Source organism: Gorilla gorilla, chromosome 5 (assembly GCF_029281585.2).
Source record: "Gorilla gorilla gorilla isolate KB3781 chromosome 5, NHGRI_mGorGor1-v2.1_pri, whole genome shotgun sequence".
Lineage (NCBI taxonomy): Eukaryota > Metazoa > Chordata > Mammalia > Primates > Hominidae > Gorilla > Gorilla gorilla.
Window position 1 is genome coordinate 182,405,925 of NC_073229.2, and position 22,716 is coordinate 182,428,640.

Genomic DNA, 22,716 nt, shown 5'->3' on the forward strand with positions numbered 1-22,716 from the left:
CCACTGCACTCCAGCCTGGCAGACAGACCGAGACTCCATCTCAAAAAAAAAAAAAAAAAGGCAGCATGAGCTTAATTCGGGAAGTACAATTTAACCTGAGGAACAGAAAACAAGAATCTCATATCTCAACTAGTAAAAATAATGAGCGTTCCTTTAGACTACAGAGCAGATTTGGGGAAAGGGAGTAACTTTAGAACCTTCTGGGGTCTTTCACTTTAAAATGACTGTTGCCGAGTTTAGACCTCTCTCAGCATTCAATCTATTCCATCTCTGAGGTTAGAGAGGGAGCAGGAAGCGGTGGTCTGGAAGGCTCAGAAGTGACTGGTGAGGCCCTTTCCTCCTCCTCCTCATCTCTCCGTGACTACCCAGCCCGGGAAGACGGACCGGCAGGTGCACTCCCCGAGGCCTCGACAGCAGCCAGAGAAAGGCAGCGACCGGGAAAGACGAGTCAGGCTCCCGACCACCAGAGAGAGAGGCCCTCACGCCCAACCGAGCGTCAGCTGGTCGGTCCGGTCCGCGCGCCAGACGGCGGTGCTCGGCCGTGCCCGGTCCCTGCCCTCCCCACTCTCCGCTCCCCACCGCGCCCAGCTGCGCCGACGCCCCCGTCCGCCCCCACACCACCCCTGCCTTCACGTCCTACCTGCCGGCAGGCGGACTCAGCCCGTGCCCAACTGCTCGCCAGACCCCGTTGTCTGGGGAGCCCTCCTCTTTCCGCGGCTCCCGGCCGGGGCCTTCCACCCTGCGGCTGGCTGCTCGTGACCCCGCCCCCTCGGCACGCTCTGGGCCCGCCTCCCGCCGGCTGACTCCACCCACAACAGCGTCCCTAGCGCGATGGCGTATCGGCGCAGGCGCACTCTGCCGGCAACGCCGAGGCGCTTCTGCATCTGTGGGCCGAGGTGTGTGGCGAGCGTCCGAGCGGCTGGGGAAAGTGGGGTGTGGGAACACTGAGGGGTCCCAAAGAAAGGGGAGAGGAAGAGAAAAGCCCCAGAAGCCTGTCCACCGGGTGCTGGGGGCACAGGGCGGTGTCCCCCACTCTCTCCGGGCCCTTTCTGGCGGGGCCGCACGGCAGTCCCCCACTCGTTTAATCGTGGGTCTCCTGTGGGGCTAGGGCTCGCCCTGCGCCCAGGTGTAAGTGGAAGTTAATTAAATGGGCTGACGCTGGGTGGTTTTGTTTCCAGCCCAGGTCCGCCCGGGACGTGATTTATTTAGTGAAGGGGCACAAGATCTGGAGATCTGGCTTGTACTTTTTTCCTTTGGCCAGGAACTACGGCTTAATCTCTTCCTTTGGTTTCCTCATCTGTAAAATGAGGTGCCTGAGGCCGGGCGCGGTGGCTCACGCCTGCAATCCCAGCACATTGGGAGGCCGAGGCGGGCTAATCACTTGAGGCCAGGAGTTCGAGACCAGCCTGGCCAACATGGTGAAACCGCGTCTCCACTAAAAATACAATAAATTGGCCTGGCGCGGTGGCTCACACCTGTTGTCCCAGCACTTTGGGAGGCCGAGGTAGGTGGATCATTTGAGATCAGGCGTTCGAGACCAGCCTGGCCAACATGGTGAAACCCTGCCTCTACTAAAAATAAAAAATTTAGCCAGGCGTGGTGGCGGGCGCCTGTAGTCCCAGCTGCTTGGGAGGCTGAGGCAGGAGAATCGCTTGAGCCCGGGAGGCAGAGGTTGCAGTGAGCCGACATCACGACACTGCGCTCCAGCCTGGGCGACAGAGTGAGACTCTGTCTCAAAGTGTATATATATATATAAATAATGTGTATATATGTATTATATATATGTTTTATATATTTTTTATATATTTTACATATATTTTTATATATAATATATATTATATATTTTATATATTATATATTTTATATATATTTTATATATTATATATTTTATATTTTATATATATATATATACACATACATACACACACACACACACGATACAACACAGTAAATTAGCTGGGCTTAGTAGCGCATGCCTGTAGTCCCAGCTACTCGGGAGGCTGAGGTGGGAGGATCACTTGAACCCAGGAGGCAAGAGGTTGCAGTGAGCAGAGATCGCGCCACTGCACTACAGCCTGGGCGGCAGAGCCAGACCCTGTCTCAGTAAAATAAAATATAAACTAAAAGGAGGTGGTTGGGCTCACTGTATAATTTTTGAAGCACCTTTCAGAACTATCTTCTTTGATTCCTGTCTCCCAGGATCTTACCCTTTGTCATTCTCCTGAATGGGAAAAGAAATCCTTTGAATAATGGACAGTTTATACCTGGGTTGGGCACACTGGTGTAGAGTTAGGCCGCTTGCTTCTATTAGGGCTAATTGACCTTGGGTAGAATTGGTTGGCGAGTAAGATGTGGCATCAATATTCCAAGTAGACTCATTTTAATTTTGTTAAAAAATCAGAATGTCTGTTTTCTTAATGTTAACTGTCTTTCATAGACTTAACTGTTAAATATTGACATTTAATTATTTTGCCTCGTTTCAGAGGCAGATCCCCAAAGTATATGAAAGTTAATGATTTTTAATTTAATGTTAACCTTACTCTTTTTATTAGCATTCTTCAGGTCATCTGAACCTTCTGAGAAAACATGGTCAACGTCTTGAAAGGAGTGCTTATAGAATGGTTAGTAGTTTTGATACTTCATGAGTTTTAAGTTTAAATATTGAATCTTGTATGTATGTCTTTTCTAAAACCCTGTTGTTTTTAAGATATGAATGAAATCAAGTCTTTCGCTTTTAACAAGTGGCACAGATTTTGTTGCAAAGCTCCTGGTGCCAGATTTCAGTCCCTCTGTTGAATTGATGGAACTGGCATGATCAGAGGCAGCATATTTGTTAGGTGAGTCGTCTTTAGAGAAACAGTGCTTGCATTCTCCTCAAACATGACTAGAATTTTAGGGCCTGAAAGAGTTCAGGAACTTGCTTAAGTCTTTACCATTACAAACTGTGGACTTTAAAAAAGAGAAAAACAACAGAGCCAAATGGAGAAGGTTTCTTAAATTCCTTTAGGTACATTCCAGAGGAGAAACTAAAAACCATAAATGGGCAGAGTTGAGTTCCTCAAAGCAATCCAGTGTCCAGGAACCCTGGGAACCCTGCTCTGTGGACACTCCCATTGTCTGAAAATACTACCGTCTACTTTCGGTGCCTCTAATATGAGCCAGGGCATGGATAATGATACTGTTTACTGTGATGGCAAGGCTAAGGAGGAGCAAGACCAAACCCTAGGACACTGCCAACATTTAGAACAGCACTAGCCAATAGAAATCTAATGCAAGCCACAGATATAGTCTTACATTTTTTCTAGCCACGTTAAAAGTAACGTAAAATGAAACAGGTGAAGTTAATATCTTTTGTTTAACCCTGTCTATGCAAAACACTATGCTTTGAACACGTACTAAGTCTTCAAAAAAATCTTCATCTTCAAAGTCGAATGGGTATTTTAATTTTACAGCACATCTCACAGACTAGCCATGTTTCAAGGACTCTGTAGTGACCTGACTAGTGGGCTACCTTATGCATAGTGCAGATTTGGAGTTTTGATACAGGAGACATCAACAAAGGCAACTAAGAAGAAAATAGCCAGTGAGGCTGGAGGGATGAAAGCCAAAGGAGGAAGTGTTTTGTAGGGATGAGCAGCTGTGTTGGGCACTGATTGAGAACTGGCATGAGATGAAGACTGGAGTTTTGATGAGAGCCATTTGAATGGAGTGGTGGGGAGATGCCAGATTGAAGTACTGTGGAAAAGGAAAGGGAGGTGAGGAGGTGGAGATGGAGACTTCGGAGAAGTTTTAGTGTGATCATGAGCAATCTCATGGAGAACTGGATTGGTAGCTGACAAAGGACATGGTGAGGGGCTCAGGTTCTTGCTATTTTTATTTTAATGTGAAAGACTAGAATGTACGTTGATGAGAGTAAACCACTGCAGGGGAGAGGTGTTCACATGGAAAAGCAAAGGGGGTGGGATCTGGACCCCAGAAGTTCTAAACGCACTGTTCTGTTGTCTTTTGAAGACACTAGGTTTGATGTACTTATTTTCCTATTAATTTGTCATAACATAAACATTTTCCTCATTGGCCTTTAGTGTTATTTTTAAATACAGAGGACACATACACAGAGTGTCAGCTATCACTTTTTTTCCCTCTTGTTTCTTCCAATTCTAAGTTTAATCTTCACCCCTGGGTTTGTTAAATATTCACTTCTCTCTTGTGGGGATTTTTTGTTTTTCCTGGTGTGTTAGATTCATTCATCTAGAATTTATTCGGAGGAGAGACATATTATTAGATGAGGATCTAAATTAGCTTCTTCTTTTTTTTTTTTTTTTTTTTTTTTTGACACGGAGTCTTCCTCTGTTGCCAGGCTGCAGTGCAGTGGTGTGGTCTTGGCTCCCGGATTCAAGCGATACTGCTGCCTCAGCTGCCCGAGTAGCTGGGATTACAGGCACACACCACCACGCCCGGCTAATTTTATTTTTGTATTTTTAGTAGAAACGGGGTTTCACCGTGTTGGCCAGGCTGGTCTCGATCTCTTGACCTCATGATCCACCTGCCTCAGCCTCCCAAAGTGCTGGGATTACAGGCATGAGCCACTGCACCCAGCCTAGCTTCTTTTTTGCTTTGGGTGTTTTTGTCTGTTCATTTTGCCAAATAACTAATTCTCCACCATTATTTCCTTTCTTAATGATGCTTGGTGCCTCCTTAATCACATAATTTTACTCCCCTTGCTATTCTCTTTCATCCCTTCCCACATTCATCTTTTTTGTTGCCTATTCTAGAATAACCTTGAAATAATTTAGTCTGTTTCCAAAATAATCCTTTTGGCATATTGGTTGGAATTGCATTAAACCTGCGTTTTAATTTGAAAAAAAAGATGACTGAATTGCGTCTTAAAGAACAAAACTCTGGGGAGACTCTGAAGTCTCAGTGCCCGGTTTGCTGTCCCGTATCTAACCTCTGAATTCTGCCTGGTCTCTCTAATGACTGTCCATCACCTTGCACTTCAGGGTAATCCCCAGACTAGCAGTAATAGCATCATCTGGAGCTTGTTAGAAATGCAAAATCTCAGACCTCACCCTAAATCTACTAAATCAGAATTGTGCATACAAAGAATCTTGTTAAGATGCATTTAAATTTTGAGAAGCAATAATACTGTTAATCAGCTTCAGTTTAATAATGTTTCCCTGTGGAGAAGTGTTTTGCGCCAGGACTATTAAATTTTATTTTGCAGGTTAGGTACCATCCTTGCAAAACTAATTTTTCCCATTGAAGTGAATTCTAAAGTGTAGTCTGCACAATTTTTCAAAAGGGTAACTCTGTCTTCCCAAAAACACAAGTCTTCCAAAAAGATTTTGGGCCTAAGAAATAACATAGATTCCCAAAGGAAAGGGTATGGCCAGTGCTAGTGGATTCCCTTTCACAGTTAGATGCAGATGTTAGGATGGTAACTGGAAAAGTCCTTCAGTTTCCCTCATGTCCATATTTGATGCCAAGGAGAAGCCTGTTAATAATACGATTATCAGTATAAGTCTGTTTATTACTTCATAATATCCATGGATTGTATGAAGCATTTAGGTGTATTGGAGTATGGAATTTGATAGGTCTGGAGTTTACAGGCAGACCACTCAAGGATCTTCTACAGTTGTTGCAGGTGAATACCAAAATTGAAGCTCAGCCCTGGAAGCCAAGTTGGTTTTTGGCTTCATCCAGGAAAGAATTCAAGAGTGAGCCACAGAGTAAAGTGAAAGCAAGTTTATTAAAAATGAGGGAATAAAAGGGTGGCTACCCCATAGGCAGAGTGGGGTGGGGAGGGTGGGCAGCAGGCGGGCCTGCTAACTGGCTCTTTTATGGCCATTTCTTGAGTATATGTTAAACAAGGGGTGGATTATTCGTGAGTTTTCTGGAAAAGAGACAGGGATTCTGTGGAACCAGGAGTCCCCAGTCCAGAGCATACGGGGTAACTTCTAGATATTGCCATGGCATTTGTAAACTGTCATGGTGCTGGTGGGGGTGGTTTTTAGCGTGCGCATGCATTATGATTTGTGTATGATAGTGGTGAAGGTTGCTTTTGTCGCCATCTTGGTTCTGGCTGGTTTCTTTACTGTATCCTTGCTTATCGGTGGGGTCTTCTGACCTGTTGTTTACTGTCTCTCTTGTCTTAGAAACTAGTCCTGCTGAATTCCTATCTCGCAGCTGCTTCCACTGTCCCAGGAATCTCTCCAAATTCCAGTCCCATCATTGTATTAATATAAACTGATGTGTAATAGCTTATATAGTGCTGATCCACATATATCTTAGATTGGCTTCACTTAACTGCCATATTTAAACTCCATTTCTATCAGTTACGTTTAACTGATTTTGAGTCTTCAGAGATTTGCTAAAGAAGTAAACCAAATTATGATGATGGCCATTTATTCTCACCTTCAGAGAATTGAAAAATCAGGGCACTTGGATATAGTTATAATCTTAACTCCCAAGGGCTTATCAAATGCTAAAATTGAAGGCTATAAAAGAAGTTTTATGTTTATAAATTTGCACTTTTATGTCAAAACTGAAAGGTTGGTGAAAATTTCCTCTTTGTTGGGATCCACCATCAATTGCCAGGCTCACACTAAGTATTCTCCCAAATCTAGCCACCAAGCAATTACCAAAGCAAGCAACACATGACCACAGTATGTCTGTGTCCGGTTCCAGATGCTGGAGCAGACCTCTGGTATAACAGTTGCCACAATTGGTTTGGCAAGTGCTTCAGCAAAGATTTGTTGCCAAGGTGCAAATTCCAACCAGTTTACATCACAATAGCAAAGAATCTGGAGAAATATGTATTATTAAACCACACTTATCCTTATGAGTTTGGCTTCTAAACCTATATCGTTTATGAGAAGCGAAGTAAGAAGTATGGCAAAACCAGTCTAACCATTGTTCTGTTTTTTTCTCAGCATGTATAAATCTTTTCTCAGCCTTTGCTTCTTAGTAGGGCCATGTTCACTGAAGTTTTACAGGCACCCAAAACAGTGCCTGAGATGTGTGTGTGTATGTATACACACACACACACACACACAGACACACACATACACATACACATATATAGATATGGCTTAGTAAATATTTGTGTACTGAATGAATTTTGTTAACAGAATTAAGTCCAGGTTTGTGATCTCAGCCAAAATCCCAAATTTATTAATGTTCCTTTGGAGCCTCTCTATTCCTACAGTGAGATTCACAGTGAATAAAATGGGATTCTTGATAAATTAAAGTTTTAGTTCGAAACAGATGTGTATACTAGGCCTCCTTTTAGCATGTTATATATCAAAATAGCTTTTAAATGAGGAGGCTGTTGTCTTCCAGTCATAGCTTTTAAAAAGCAAGCACCCCACCAAGCTGCTAATGGAAGTGTAATCCCAAGAAACAACTGAAAGCAACTTGTAATGGGTGTTTTGTGCTTTTATATCCTTTAACACAATAACTCCGTTTCTATAAGTTTATCTTTAGGAAATCGCTGGGTGCAGTGGCTCACGCCTGTGATCCCAACACTTCAGGAGGCCGAGGCGGGTGAATGGCTTGAGGTCAGGAGTTTGAGACCAGCCTGGCCAACATGGTGAAACCCTGTCTCTACTAAAAATACAAAAATTAGCTGGGCGTGGTGGTGGACACCTGTAATCCCAGCTGCTGGGGAGGCTGAGGCAGGAGAATCACTTGAACCCAAGAGGCAGAGGTTGCAGTGAGCCAAGATCGTGCCACTGCACTCCAGCCTGAGCAACACAGTGAGACTCCATTTCAAAAAAAAAAAAATTTTTGGGAAATGATCAGAACTGCCAATAAAAATGTATGTATTTAATGTACTAGAAAAAGAAATTTGTTGATTGTGGCATATTTTAATCAAATAATATAGCTGTTAAAATATTCGCAGGCATTTTAAGTGATTCAGGGAAATGACACTGTACAATGATGTTAAGTGAAAACACCTGGATTCCTGTACTAACACTGTTTTCCATGTGACATGTGCTATACTAAGCACTTGCTAATATTAATTTAGTTTTCACAACAGCCCTTTGAGGTAGGTGCTGTCATCTCCATTTATGGATGTACAAGGTGAGATACAGGGAAATTAATCAATTGCTCAGTTACATAGCTACTGTTAAACTGGGATTTTAAATCCCGGTATTCTGGCTCCAGAGCCCAGGCTACTAAATGTTACATATACTATCTCTCCATTATAAAACTAAGTATAATATTGTGTTTGCTTTTGTTGTTTTTTTTTTTTTGAAACGGAGTCTCACTGTCACCCAACCTGGAGTGCAGTGGCACAATCTTGGCTCACTGCAGCCTCTGCCACCTGGGTTCAAACGATTCTCCTGCTTCAGCCTCCCAAGTAGCTGGGATTACAGGTGCCTGCCACCATGCCTGGCTAATTTTTGAAGTTTTAGTAGAGACGAGGTTTCACTATCTTGGCCAGGCTGGTCTTGAACTCCTGACCTCGTGATCCACCCACCTCGGCCTCCCAAAATGCTGGGATTACAGGTGTGAGCCATTGCGCCCAGCCTATGTTTGCTTTTTAAAAGGATATACGTATGTCTTAGAATTATACCACATATATTCATAGGTTAATGGTTTTGTAATTGAAATAGTAAATTGCCGAGACCAGCTCGGTATGGGAGACCCTAACCCAGCAGCGCTAGAGGAATTAAAGACAGACACACAGAAATATAGAGGTGTGGGGTGAGAAATCAGGGGTCTCACAGCCTTCGGAGCTGAGAGCCCCAACAGAGATTTACCCGCTTATTTGTTAACAGCAAGCCAGGGATGAGCATTGTTTCTATAGATTATAGATTACCTAAAAGTATTCCTTATGGGAAACAAAGGGATGAGCCAAAATAAAGGGATGGGTTTGGCTAGTTATCTGCAGCAGGAGCATGTCCTTAAAGCACAGATCACTCACGCTATTGTTTGTGGTTTAAGAAAGCCTTTAAGCGGTTTTCCACCCTGGGTGGGCCAGGTGTTCCTTGCCCTCATTCCAGTAAACCCACAACCTTCCAGCATGGGTGTCATGGCCATCATGAACATGTCACAGTGCTTCAGAGATTTTGTTTATGGCTAGTTTTGGGGCCAGTTTATGGCCAGATTTTGGGGTACCTGTTCCCAACAGTAAATCATTTGATAGGGATACAACTAATTGTAATTTAAACCTCTCTGCCTATATCCTCTCACATGGTCTTGGCATTTTAATTGCTCATTTGAGTACCTACTATGAGCAAGATGTTTTAGAAATATTCTCTAGTCCGTCAACTTTGCAGTGTAGCTATGGTACTAACATTGCTGTTACAGATCACAGGCTCTTTGGCTCCCTATGTAATAAAAATTAACACAGAGCTACACAGTTTTCCCAGCTGAGGCTTTTATTTCAGGGTTTATCCACAAATGCAAGGGAGACAGTACAGTAGTAAGAACTCTGCGGCTGACCCCCAAAAAAGCTGATAGGGACTTTTTGATTAGGCAAAGCGTGGGAATTGACATCAGGGATAAGGTATGCAGGCTGGGCTGGGTAAAGCACATGAAGGGTACAGTATGTGGTCAGCATCTGTGGTTGCAGTGGTTATCATACTTTAAGTTCTGGGTTAAATGTGCAGAACGTACAGTTTTGTTACATAGGTATACATGTGCCATGGTAGTTTGCTGCACCCATCTACCTGTCACCTATACTAGGTATTTCTCCTAATGTTATCCCTCCCCTAGCCCCCCACACCCCACAGGCCCTGGTGTGTGATGATCCCCTCCCTGTGTCCATGTGTTCTCATTGTTCACCTCCCACTTAGGAGCGAGAACATGTGGTGTTTGGTTTTCTGATCTTGTGATAGTTTGCTGAAAATGATGGTTTCCAGCTTCATCCATGTCCCTACAAAGGACATGAACTCATCCTTTTTTATGACTGCATAGTATTCCGTGGTGTATATGTGCCACATTTTCTTAATCCAGTCTATCATTGATGGACATTTGGGTTGGTTCCAAGTCTTAGCTATTGTGAATAGTGCCACAATAAACATACATGTGCATGTGTCTTTATCATAGAATGATTTATAATCCTCTGGGAATATGCCCAGTAATGGGATTGCTGGGTCAAATGGTATTTCTAGTTCTAGATCCTTAAGGAATCGCCACACTGTCCTCCACAATGGTTGAACTCCCACCAACATTGTAAAAGCATTCCTGGCTGGGCGCGGTGGCTCACACCTGTAATCCCTGTAATCCCAGCACTTTGGGAGGCCAAGACAGGCGGATCACGAGGTCAGGAGATCGAGACCATCCTGTCTAACATGGTGAAACCCCGTCTCTACTAAAAATACAAAAAAAATTAGCCAGGCGTGGTGGCGAGCGCCTGTAGTCCCAGCTACTCGGGAGGCTGAGGCAGGAGAATGGCATGAACCTGGGAGGTGGAGCTTGCAGTTAGTCAAGATTGTGCCACTGCACTCCAGCCTGGGAGACAGAGCAAGACTCCATCTCAAAAAAAAAAAAAAAAAAAAAAAAGCGTTCCTATTTTTCCACAACCTCTCCAGCATCTGTTGTTTCCTGACTTTTTAATGATCGCGATTCTAACTGGCGTGAGATGGTATCTCATTGTGGTTTTGATTTGCATTACTCTAATGACCAGTGATGATGAGCATTTTTTTGTATGTCTGTTGGCTGCATAGATGTCTTCTTTTGAGAATTGTCTGTTCATATCCTTTGCCCATTTTCTGATGGGGTTGTTTGCTTTTTTCTTGTAAATTTGTTTAAGTTCTTTATAGATTCTGGATATTAGCCCTTTGTCAGACAGGTAGATTGCAAAAATCTTCTCCCATTCTGTAGGTTGCCTGTTCACTCTGATGATAGTTTCTTTTGCTGTGCAGAAGTTCTTTAGTGTAATTAGATCCCACTTGTCACTATTGGCTTTTGTTGCCATTGCTTTTCATGTTTTAGACATGAAGTCTTTGCCCATGCCTGTGTCCTGAATGGTATTGCCCAGGTTTTCTTCTAGGATTTTTATGGTCCTAGGTGTTATGTTTAAGTCTTTGATCCATCTTGAGTTGATTTTTGTATAAGGTGTAAGGAAAGGATCCAGTTTCAGTTTGCTGCATATGGCTAGCCAGTTTTCCCGACACCATTTATTAAATAGGGAATCTTTTCCCCATTGCTTGTGTGTGTCAGGTTTGTCAAAGATCAGATGGTGGTAGATATGTGGTGTTATTTCTGAGGCCTCCATTTTGTTCCATTGGTCTATATATCTGTTTTGGTACCAGTATCATGCTGTTTTGGTTACTGTAGCCTTGTAGTATAGTTTGAAGTCAGGTAGCGTGATGCCTCTAGCTTTGTTCTTCTTGCCCAGGATTGTCTTGGCTATGTGGGCTCTTTTTTGGTTCCATATGAAGTTTAAAGTAGTTTTTTCCAATTCTGTGAAGAAAGTCAGTGGTAGCTTGATGGGGATAGCGTTGAATCTATAAATTACTTTGGGCAGTAAGGCCATTTTCATGATATTGATTCTTCCTGTCCACGAGCATGGAATGTTTTTCCCTTTGTGTCCTCTCTTATTTCCTTGAGCAGTGGTTTGTAGTTCTTGAAGAGGTCCTTCACATCCCATGTTAAGTTGGATTCCTAGGTATTTTATTCTGTTAGTAGCAATTGTGAATGGGAGTTCACTCATGATTTGGCTCTTTGTTTGTCTGTTATTGGTGTATAGGAATGCTTGTGATTTTTGCACATTGATTTTTTATCTTGAAACTTTGCTGAAGTTGCTTATCAGCTTAAGATTTTGGGTTGAGATGATGGGGTTTTCTAAATATACAATCATGTCATCTGCAAACAGAGACGATTTGACTTCCTCTCTTCCTATCTGAATACCCTTTATTGCTTTCTCTTGCCTGATTGCCCTGGCCAGAACTTCCAATACTATGTGGAATAGGAGTGGTGAGAGAGGGCATCCTTGTCTTGTGCCAGTTTTCAAAGGGAATGCTTCCAGTTTTTGCCCATACAGTATGATATTGGCTGTGGGTTTGTCATAAATAGCTCTTATTATGAGATAATAAGAGATACATTCCATCGATACGTAGTTTATGGAGAGTTTTTAGCATGAAAGGCTGTTGAATTTTGTCGAAGGCCTTTTCTGCTGTTGAATTTTGTCGAAGGCCTTTTCTGCATCTTTTGAGATAATCATGTGGTTTTTGTCATTGGTTTGTTTATGTGATGGATTACATTTATTAATTTGCATATGTTGAACCAGCCTTGCATCCCAGGGATGAAGCTGACTTGATCGTGGTGGATAAGCTTTTTGATGTGCTGCTGGACTCGGTTTGCCCGTATTTTATTGAAGATTTTCGCATAGATGTTCATCGGGGATATTGGCCTAAAATTCTCTTTTTTTGTTGTGTTTCTGCCAGGGTTTGGTATCAGGACAATGCTGGCCTCAAAATGAGTTAGGGAGGATTCCCTCTTTTTCTGTTGATCGGAATAGTTTCAGAAGGAATGGTACCAGCTCCACTTTGTACCTCTGGTAGAATTTGGCTGTGAATCCATCTGGTCCTGGACTTTTTTTGGTTGGTAGGCTATTAATTATTGCCTCAATTTCAGAGCCTGTTATTGGTCTATTCAGAGATTCAGCTTCTTCCTGGTTGAGACTTGGGAGGGTGTATGGTCCAGGAATTTGTCCATTTCTTCTACATTTTCTAGTTTATTTGTGTAGAAGTGTTTATAGTATTCTCTGATGGTAGTTTATATTTCTATGGGATCGGGTTGATATCCCCTTTATCATTTTTTATTGTGTCCGTTTGATTTTTCTCTCTTTCTTCTTTATTAGTCTTGCTAGCGGTCTATCTATTTTGTTGATCTTTTCAAAAAACCAGCTCCAGGATTCATTGATTTTTTTTTTTTTGAAGGGTTTTTTTGTCTCTATCTCCTTCAGTTCTGCTCTGATCTTAGTTATTTCTTGTCTTCTGCTAGGTTTTGAATTTGTTTGCTCTTGCTTCTCTAGTTCTTTTAATTTGATATTAGGGTGTCGATTTTAGATCTCTCCTGCTTTCTCTTGTGGGCATTTAGTGCTATGAATTTCCCTCTACACACTGCTTTAAATATGTCCCAGAGATTCTGGTACGTTGTATCTTTGTTCTCATTGGTTTCAAAGAACATCTTTATTTCTGCATTAATTTTGTTATTTACCCAGTAGTCATTCAGGAGCAGGTTGTTCAGTTTCCATGTAGTTGTGTGGTTTTGAGTGGATTCTTAATCCTGAGTTCTAATTTGATTGCACTGTGGTCTGAGAGACAGTTTGTTGTGATTTGTGTTCTTTTACATTTGCTGAGGAATGTTTTACTTCCAATTATATGGTCAATTTTAGAATAAGTGTGATGTGATGCTGAGAAGAATGTATATTCTGTTGATTTGTGTTGGGGAGTTCTGTAGATGTCTGTTAGGTCCACTTGGTCCAGAGCTGAGTTCAAGTCCTGGATATCCTTGTTAATTTTCTGTCTCATTGATCTGTCTAATATTGATGGTGGGGTGTTAAAGTCTCCTGTTATTATTGTGTGGGAGTCTAACTCTCTTTGTAGGTCTCTAAGAACTTGCTTTACGAATCTGGGTCCCCCTGTATTGGGTGCATATACGTTTAGGTTAGTTAGCTCTTCTTGTTGAATTGAGGGCCATGGTGACAATGGCGGTTTTGTGGAATAGAAAAGGGGGAAAGGTGGGGAAAAGATTGAGAAATCGGATGGTTGCTGTGTCTGTGTAGAAAGAAGTAGACATGGGAGACTTTTCATTTTGTTCTGTACTAAGAAAAATTCTTCTGCCTTGGGATCCTGTTGATCTATGACCTTACCCCCAACCCTGGGCTCTCTGAAACATGTGCTGTGTCCACTCGGGGTTAAATGGATTAAGGGCGGTGCAAGATGTGCTTTGTTAAACAGATGCTTGAAGGCAACATGCTCATTAAGAGTCATCACCACTCCCTAATCTCAAGTACCCAGGGACACAAACACTGCGGAAGGCCCCAGGGTCCTCTGCCTAGGAAAACCAGAGACCTTTGTTCACTTGTTTATCTGCTGACCTTCCCTCCACTATTGTCCTATGACCCTGCCAAATCCCCCTCTGAGAGAAACACCCAAGAATGATCAATTAAAAAAAAAAAAAAAAAGAGAAGGAAAAACATGTGAAGGAGGAGCCGCATCGAATTCCTGTTCTCATTTCTAGTTAGAAGCCTGAGAAGTTGAGAGGTTGAGTAACTTTATACATTATACATATTTTCGTTGGCAGAGCTGGGGTCTGGGGCTAGGCTTTCTGGGTCCAGTACTCTCTTTAGACTTTTGTGTCTTTGTAACAGTAAAACCCCTATTATATGTTTTCTTGGGAAAATGGTAGCTGTGTTTCTGGTTAACTTAATGTCTCCTATGGTGTCTCTTCTCTTAAGACCCTACTCGTACCAAATTGTTATTGAGCACCTATAATGTTCTGGGCTCTAATCTAGACACCCATATCTCAGATTGAACAAAACCCAGACTCAGAAAACGCTTTGGAAAATGCTTTTAAAGGGGAAATAAACCTAAGACAGTCTACTCCCAGGACATATGGAATTTATGGAGTAATACTTAAAAATTTTTTAAGTAATACTGTTGGCCAGTTATTATCAAGAAAGATAGTTTACCATTGACTAAGCCAAGATTGTTCTGATGGATTGTCAGTGCCAACAGCTTTGACCAGACTATTTTACAGCTCACTGCATCATCCTGGTTACCATTATACCATTATCATGCTATAACCCTTTTCAGAGTCATACTTTATAGGAGCTATACTAAGCTTCTTTAGGAGAAGGTTTCATGATATCTGCCCTTCACATTTCCAGGGCAAAGATGTTTCTTTTCTGTACAGTAGCCTTGATCCTGGGACTTCAAGTATGTATATATGCACTTGGCTTTGGGGTTTGTTTTTTTTTTTCTGCTACCCTCAATATAGAAGTGGAATGGCTCTGTGTTCAGATAGAAATATTCCAGGCTCTTTGTGTTTCATAACAAAATGTCCCTTAAACTTTGAGTGTCTTTTTTTTTTTTTAATAATTAAAGAGTCTTTTTAAATCATTACATGTTATCTTTACTTCAGGTACATGCTTGAGAATTCAATCTCAAATTGTCTTTCAAAAGTTTGAGGCATGCCAGACACGGTGGCACACGCCTGTAATCCCAATACTGGGAAGCCGAGGCTGGAGGATCGCCCAAGCCCAGGAGTTCAAGACCAGCCTGGGCAATATGGCGAAACCGCATTTCTACAAAAAATACAAAAATTAGCCAGGCATGGTGGCGTGTGCCTGTAGACCCTGTTAGTCAGGAGGCTGAGGTGAGAGGACTACCTCATCCCTAGGAGGTTGAGGCTGCAGTGAATTGGGATTGTGCCACTGCACTCCAGCCTAGGCAACAGAGTGAGGCCCTGTCTCAAAAAAAAAAAAAAAAAAGTTTGAAGAGATTGATATTAAAGAGTTATTTCAGTGTTCACTGGCCAGTCATTCCTCTAATCTGTCTCATTTGTCAGTTAGCATATTTCCCCAAGTGTGGGGAATACCATTAGTGTTCAAGATGATTTGAAGAACATACATTTTTGGGGAGTAGAATAGAAAAATAGGCCAGGCTCTATGTCTCACAACTGTAATCCCAACACTTTTGGAGGCTGAGGCGGGTGAGTTGCTTGAGTCCAAGAGTTCAACATAACAGAACCCTATCTCTACAAAAAAATACAAAAAAAAATCTGGGTGCAGTGACATGTGCCTGTAGTCCCAGCTACTGGGGAGGCTGAGGTGGGAGAATCATCTGAGCCCAGGAGGTCAAGGCTGCAGTGAGCCGTGATGGCGCCTACTGCCCTCCAGCCTGGGTGACGGTGAGACTCTGTCTCAAAAAAAATAAAGAGAACAAAAAAATTTTTTATATGACCAGTTTAATTTATTTGAGAAGAGGAAACTGACACATCAAACTCTTGATTTTATACCAGATGAAACGCTAGTTGATTTAAAGGCAATTTAAAGAAAAATATTAAGTGATTTGCAACGGAGATGTTACAAGAGATGGCTAAAATAGCAAGGATGGTATACAAATGGCAAACATTTTGAAAGCACTGGTGTGATGATTCAGCACAGATATGAGTCCTGAGGCGCTTCTTGGTTTTAGTGGTTTAGCTCTGACTTCATTAAGATGATTTAAATTTATTCCATTTAGAAAATTCCCAAAGTCTTCATAACCACTTAACTCTTGCTGCCTTTAATACCTGTTAGTAGTAGCCAGTTACTGAGAATAAATTGGTGTCATCTGAATGTACTGAGCTCAAACTGTAACAAGTTAATATATCACATGCAGACAGCAATGTTTTAATGTCCAATTTGTCTTTTATTACTGTTACATTTGGATCCAAAGTTTATTTTAAAGGGCTAACACAAAACAACTGTTCGTCCTGTAAACCAAAAAGTATCTGAGACAAGTCTCAATCAATTTTGAAGTTTATTTTGCCAAGGTTAAGGACATGCCCGTGACATATCCTCAGAAGGTCCAGACAACTTGTGCCCAAGGTGTTCGGGCTACAGCTTGGTTTTACACATTTTAGGGAGACAAAATATCAATCAATACATGTAAGATGTACATTTGTTCAGTCTGGAAAGGCAGGACAACTCAAAGCAAGGGGAATGGGGGGCGGGCTTCCCGGTCATAGGTAGATTCAAAGATTTTCTTATTGGCAGTTGATTGAAAGAGTTATTATCTAAAGACCTGGAATCAATAGAAAGGAATGTGTAGGTTAAGGTAAAGAGCTGTGGAGACCAAGGTTTTATCACGCAGATGAAGTCTCCAGGTAGCAGTTGTTTTTGTTTTGTTTTGTGTTTTGTTTTGTGTTTTGTTTTGTTTTGTTCTTATTAGACGAAGTCTCCCTCTTGTTTCCCAGGCTGGAGTGCAATGGTGTGATCTCGGCCAACTACACCCTTCACCTCCTGGGTTCAAGCGATTCTCCTTCCTCAGCCTCCTGAGTAGGTAGGATTACAGGCGCCTGCCACCACGCCCGGCTAATTTTTGTATTTTTTGTAGAGACGGGGTTTCATCATGTTGGCCAGGCTGGTCTCGAACTCCTGACCTCAGGTGATCCACCCACCTCGGCCTCCCAAAGTGCTGGGATTACAGACGTGAGCCACCGCACCTGGCCCAGAGCTCTTATCAGACCTAAAAAGGTGCCAGACTCCCCTGGATCAGGGAAAAGACCTGGAAAGGAATGGAGAGTCTCTACAGAGTCAGTTATCCCCACAAGAGACAGCTTTGCAGGGCCATCTCAAAATATGTCAAAGAAACATATTTTGGTGTAAAATACAATTTCTTTCAGAGCCTGCCATCTGCCATGTGATGCTTTACGAAAGTCAGGCTGGAATTTGGTGTTTTATTCCTACAAAAAGTCTGTTACCTGGGTCTTAAGATCTCTGTTTTTTTGTTTGTTTGTTTGTTTGTTTGTTTGAAATGGAGTCTCGCTCTGTTGCGCAGGCTGGAGTCCAGTGGCGCGATCTTGGCTCACTGCAAGCTCCGCCTCCCAGGTTCATGCCATTCTCCTGCCTCCGCCTCCCGAGTAGCTGGGACTACGGGTGCCTGCCACCACATCCGGCTAATTTTTGTATTTTTAGTAGAGATGGGGTTTCGCCGTGTTATCCAGGATGGTCTTGATTTCCTGATCTTGTGATCCGCCTGCCTCGGCCTCCCAAAGTGCTGGGATTACAGGCGTGAGCCACCGCACCCAGCCAAGATCTCTGTTTTAATGTTAATACTGGTCAGCTATGCCTGAATTCAAAGGGAGGTGGGTATGAGGGATGCCCAACCCCCATTCCCATCATGGCCTGAACTAGTTTTTCAGGTTAACTTTGGAATGCCCTTAGCCAAGGGGAGGGTCCGTCAGTCAGTTGGCAGATGGGGGGTGGGGTGCTTAGAACTTTATTTTTGGTTTACAATCCCATTGTGTAAAGTGTATCCTAAGAAACCTCTATGATTTTTATAGAATATATTGAGGTACTTGTGGGGCCTGGAGAGTGAAGTGGGCACCACGGTCATATGAGTCCTCCCTTGTCCCTTGTTTGCAAGGAAAGCTTAATTGTAGAGCACTGAAGTCCAGGTTTTTGTCTGACTCTCCCCTCCCCAGCCATCATACCTGTCTACTGTTGTATTACTCTCCTTTTATTCTCCCCACCAGTCCCTCCCCTTCTACCTTTATTTGTATGTGCAAGGAAGATTTGAGGGAAACAACTAAATTTTTAAAGAGTCTGAGTAGAAAAACAGTGGTTTTCGAGAAACTGAAACTTTGGTTTCTCTGTCCTATAGGCCTCCTCATTTTCCTTTCTGCGATATCATCAGGAAGCACCCTGTTTAACCTGCTTCATCAACCCCAGGTTCCTTCTAGAATTGCTCTTCAAGCTTTTTTCTATTTTATGTTTCCACCTGTGCTCTTTGTCAATAATTAATCAATTATTTACCTCTGAAATTTCTCAGTGTACAGTGTGTTACTGTTCTAGAAAATCTTTTCATTTAAATTCTTATTCTGTATAATACTCAAATTAGAGAATTGCTGAAAATGTGAAGTTTAACATTTTTTTGTATCTGCTTAAATCTGTGACCATTATGCTCTGTTTGTAAAATACCCCATTCATCCTCCTGTCACCAGCTGTTGTTGCCATTCAGTTGCATGTCAGTGTCATCCCGGAGATCCTCATTCTCATTATGCCTTATATGCCGATTTTTCCTTTTTTTCAGTCACCCAATAAACCACAGACTCCCAAGCTATCTCCGTCTCTTGCACTTTCATGATCTATGGCCCTGTTCACCATCTCCTACCCACTACCCTCCCCCACCTACCCACCGCAATCCTTTCCACTTTGCCCTCTGGGACATAGTGAGATGGCAGCAGCAGGATGCCCTGTAGCCTCAGCCTCTTCTCTGAACTTTCCTTTTTCCTTCCCCCACCCACCTTTTCCTTTTTTGCTGTGACAAAACCTGACTTTCTCCTGAGCTCACTGCTTCTCCCACCACCTTATCAGGTGGTGCCTTTTTTCCTCTAGAAAGGCACCCTCTTGTACCATTGGGTCAGGAATCAGGATCAGTACCTTGCTTATTATTGCCACTTCCAGAAATTCTCCCTCCCTCTTCCATAGAAAACCCCAGTTATCAATCCCAGATCATCAGAGTGGACTACCCACCAACCCTCCTCTTTATAATCATCTACAGACACCCCAATCTGTCCTGAAGGTTTTCCCTTGAAAAAACTATCTTCAGTAGCTCTTCTCTCAAATCCTTAGTGACGTTAGTATCCGTGTGGGTAGTCCTTTAGATACCCTGTTCTCCCAGTTCCCTGACCTCCTCTTCCACTGAGCTTATCCTCCACCTCATCACAGCCACTCATTCACATAGTTGTAGCTAGACCTATCCTTCCTTACCCTCATGCCAGCTCTTCAGTCTCATTTCAGGCATCTGACTCTGACCACCACCTCCTCTTTCCAGTTCACTCCCTCTCATACCTCACTCCATCATTTCTTCAACTTCGCCAGACCTATGGTCTGTTGATATTCCTGTCTGTTCAGAGTCCCACACCTCTTTTTAGCTTCCAGTCTACCTTTCTGGTCGTTGTAGCAAAATTTCTCAGTAAAGAGAAGACTTGGTTCTCTTCACTGTCTCTAATTTCTTTTCTCCCATATGAAACCCACTCCAGTCATGCTTTCCCTATTATGACTCCACCAAAACTGCTATTGCCAAGGTCCAGTGACTTTCTGAATCCAGGGGTCAATTTTCAGCCCTTGCTATACCCTATAAGCCTTTGACAGAATTGATCACTCCCACTTCCTGAGTAGCCTTTGTTCATATCGCTTTCAGGACTCTTTGGGTTTTCTTTCTACCTCGGTGGTCACTTCTTACTCAGCTTCTTCACTCAGGGGCCAGTAGGCATCTCAAAATATAACATCAAAAACTAAACCTTTTTTTTTTTTTTTAGTAGAGTCAGGGTCTCACTGTGCTGTCTAGGCTAGTCTCTAACTCCTGACCTCAAGCAATCCTCCAGCCTAGGCCTCTCGAAGTGCTAGGATTACAGCATGAGCCACCATGCCCACCCTAAAACCAAACTTGATCTTACCTGCAGATCTTACACATTCCTCTTTATCTCAGTAAAAATCTCCTCCAGTCTTCCATTTGCTCAGACCAAAAATCTTGGAGCTTCCTTGTTCCTCTTTCTCAAAGCTCATGTCCAGTATTAGCAAATTATGTTGGTTTTATGTCAGTATATATCTAGAATTCAACCACTTCTCATCACCTCCACTATTACCACCTACATCAAAATCATCATCTCTTGCCTGGATGTCACCTCATGGGTCCCCTGCTTCCATCCTTGCCTCTGCCACTCCCAGTCTTTTCTCAACCCAGCAGCCAATATGATCCTTACAGTTAAAATTTAAGTCAGTTTGTAAGTTAAATCATGTCACTTGGTAAAACCCAAAGTCCCCCAAATCAGTTCTGAGGCTCATACTCATCTAGGGATAGAAGTAAATCCCGTGTTAGCATCAGTTAATACCTGTGCTTGTACTTAAACCTTATTTTTCTTGTTTTCAGTAAATTATAGTGACACCTTTTGGATTAAATTGTTACCTTTACAATTGATATTGACATTTCTCAAGACACCAAAAGATTATATGAGATTTTTTTCTCAAGAATTGCAAAAATCTGTGGTGCAGCTTGACATTTTTATATTCATGTTTTGCTAAACACATTGTGTATTAGATCTAAAGAGTGTCCTTTGTCATGATTCAAGGTTTTTGTGAAAGAGACATTTTGCTGTAAATCTGTACTGCCCAAGAAGAAATTGTATCCCTCTTTTCCCTTGTGACTATCCTATTCTTTCCAAACCAAAAACCACAAGTTAATAAAATTGAATTTGGACCTCTTTCCTTGAATACCTGTTACAAGCCAAGCACTGTCCTTGACATTATCTCCTTAATTTCTGTAAACAATTCTGTTATGTAGCCTCACTTTTGAGGTTGGGAACAGAGGCTCTGGGAGATTAAGTACGTATTCTATTCAAGGTCACACAAGTAAGTGATGAAGCTGGGGTTGAATCCAGGTATGACTCTTGATATACACCCTGCCTGACCAAAGTGACTGTTTAACTGGTTTTATAAGTTAATTTGTCACTGGTAAGACATTGAACACCTACTGGTTCCTTAGATGTAATGGGCATAGACAAGGAAGAAATTCAGTGTTTAAATCAGTTAAGAAAGCTGTGATTCTAGGCCCTACTAACTACAAAGCTTTCAATATTCTTTTATTTTTTCCACTTAGTGACAAATTATTCTTTAAAAATCTTGCCATTGGCCTCTGCCTCTTTAACTTACACTAATAGTTCTTTTTTTTTTTTTTTTTGAGACGGAGTCTCGCTCTGTCGCCCAGGCTGGAGTGCAGTGGCACGATCTCTGCTCACTGCAAGCTCCGCCTCCCAGGGTCACACCATTCTCCTGCCTCAGCCTCCGAAGTAGCTGGGACTACAGGCACCCGTCACCACACCCGGCTAATTTTTTATATTTTTAGTAGAGACGGGGTTTCACCGTGTTAGCCAGGATGGTCTCGATCTCCTGACCTCATGATCCACCCACCTCGGCCTCCCAAAGTGCTGGGATCACAGGCGTGAGCCATCGCACCCGGCCAACTTACACTAATAGTTCTAAAATGAAGCCATGTCTATAAATTGTTAACACTTGAGGCAGAGAGGAATTGAGGGATTGAGTAACAGAACTTTAAAAATCATTCTAAAAATTCTACATGTTCACATTTAATTGCTCAAGTCTCTGTGATGTGATTTGACAACAAGCTGTCTTACAATCATGTGTTTGTCTTTACAGTGATCCTGCCATGAAGCAGTTTCTGCTGTACTTGGATGAGTCCAATGCCCTGGGGAAGAAGTTCATCATTCAAGACATTGATGACACTCACGTCTTTGTAATAGCAGAATTGGTTAATGTTCTCCAGGAGCGAGTGGGTGAATTAATGGACCAAAATGCTTTTTCCCTTACCCAAAAATGAAAATACTCAATATGGACCATTTAGGAATTATAAGCAGCAACTGTGAAAGACTTGCCGCTCCATATCTTAGGTGACTGATTAGACATAGAGGGTTGTTTTAGGAGCATGCCACGGGAAAGACTGAGGGATCATGATCATTTGTTCAGAAAAAAAGCCCCTGAACTGATTTTGTTATACCATAGAATTTAAAAAAAAAAAAAAAAAGCTTTAACAGTTGGCTGTAATTTGGCTTTTATTATCCTTTATTAAAATACAAATGTCAATGCTTTTCCTGCCTTTTTAATACCATGTCAGTGTAACATAGGTATTTATTTTGCTTATCCCTGTGATCTGTGCATTTTTGCTGCGTGGATGTGATTGTTTGGTTTCAGTTAGAAATGTCATAGATTTGCTGTTTGAATATGCCAAGGTGGGGACTTCGACATTATGTACGTCTCACAAATCCTACCTGCATACCAAGTCGGCTCTATTGAGGAAGACAATGTAAAACTAATGTAAACTACAGTTTGCATTTCCCTGAGAACAGAATATTGTTTTTAAGAGGGTTAGAAACAACCAATGGGAAAGGCACATGCTGCTTTGTTTAGTTTTTCCTTGTTCAAACTTTGTTGGTCACATTTTCCCATCTGTATTCTTTTTTTATTAAGAA

The 22,716-nt window shown here is 42.2% G+C and overlaps 2 protein-coding genes across 4 annotated transcripts in view; one reads left to right on the plus strand and one right to left on the minus strand.

Moving 5' to 3' along the window:
* SERAC1 (serine active site containing 1) overlaps positions 1-770 on the minus strand; it is a 58,156-nt gene extending 57,386 nt beyond the window's left edge. For 2 of the 3 annotated variants that reach the window (XM_055390995.2, XM_031012419.3), the window contains exon 1: positions 641-770. The gene's annotated coding sequence lies outside the window, so the exon portion shown is untranslated. The remainder of the gene's footprint in view (positions 1-640) is intronic. The other variant, XM_055390994.2, reaches the window with a different exon arrangement.
* On the plus strand, positions 757-22,334 carry GTF2H5 (general transcription factor IIH subunit 5). The gene is made up of 3 exons (XM_004044882.5): positions 757-896; positions 2,553-2,621; positions 21,887-22,334. Exons 2-3 carry the CDS (start codon positions 2,587-2,589, stop codon positions 22,065-22,067), a joined length of 216 nt encoding a protein of 71 aa, XP_004044930.1. The 5' UTR covers positions 757-896; positions 2,553-2,586; the 3' UTR covers positions 22,068-22,334.
* The last annotated feature ends 382 nt before the right edge of the window (positions 22,335-22,716 follow it).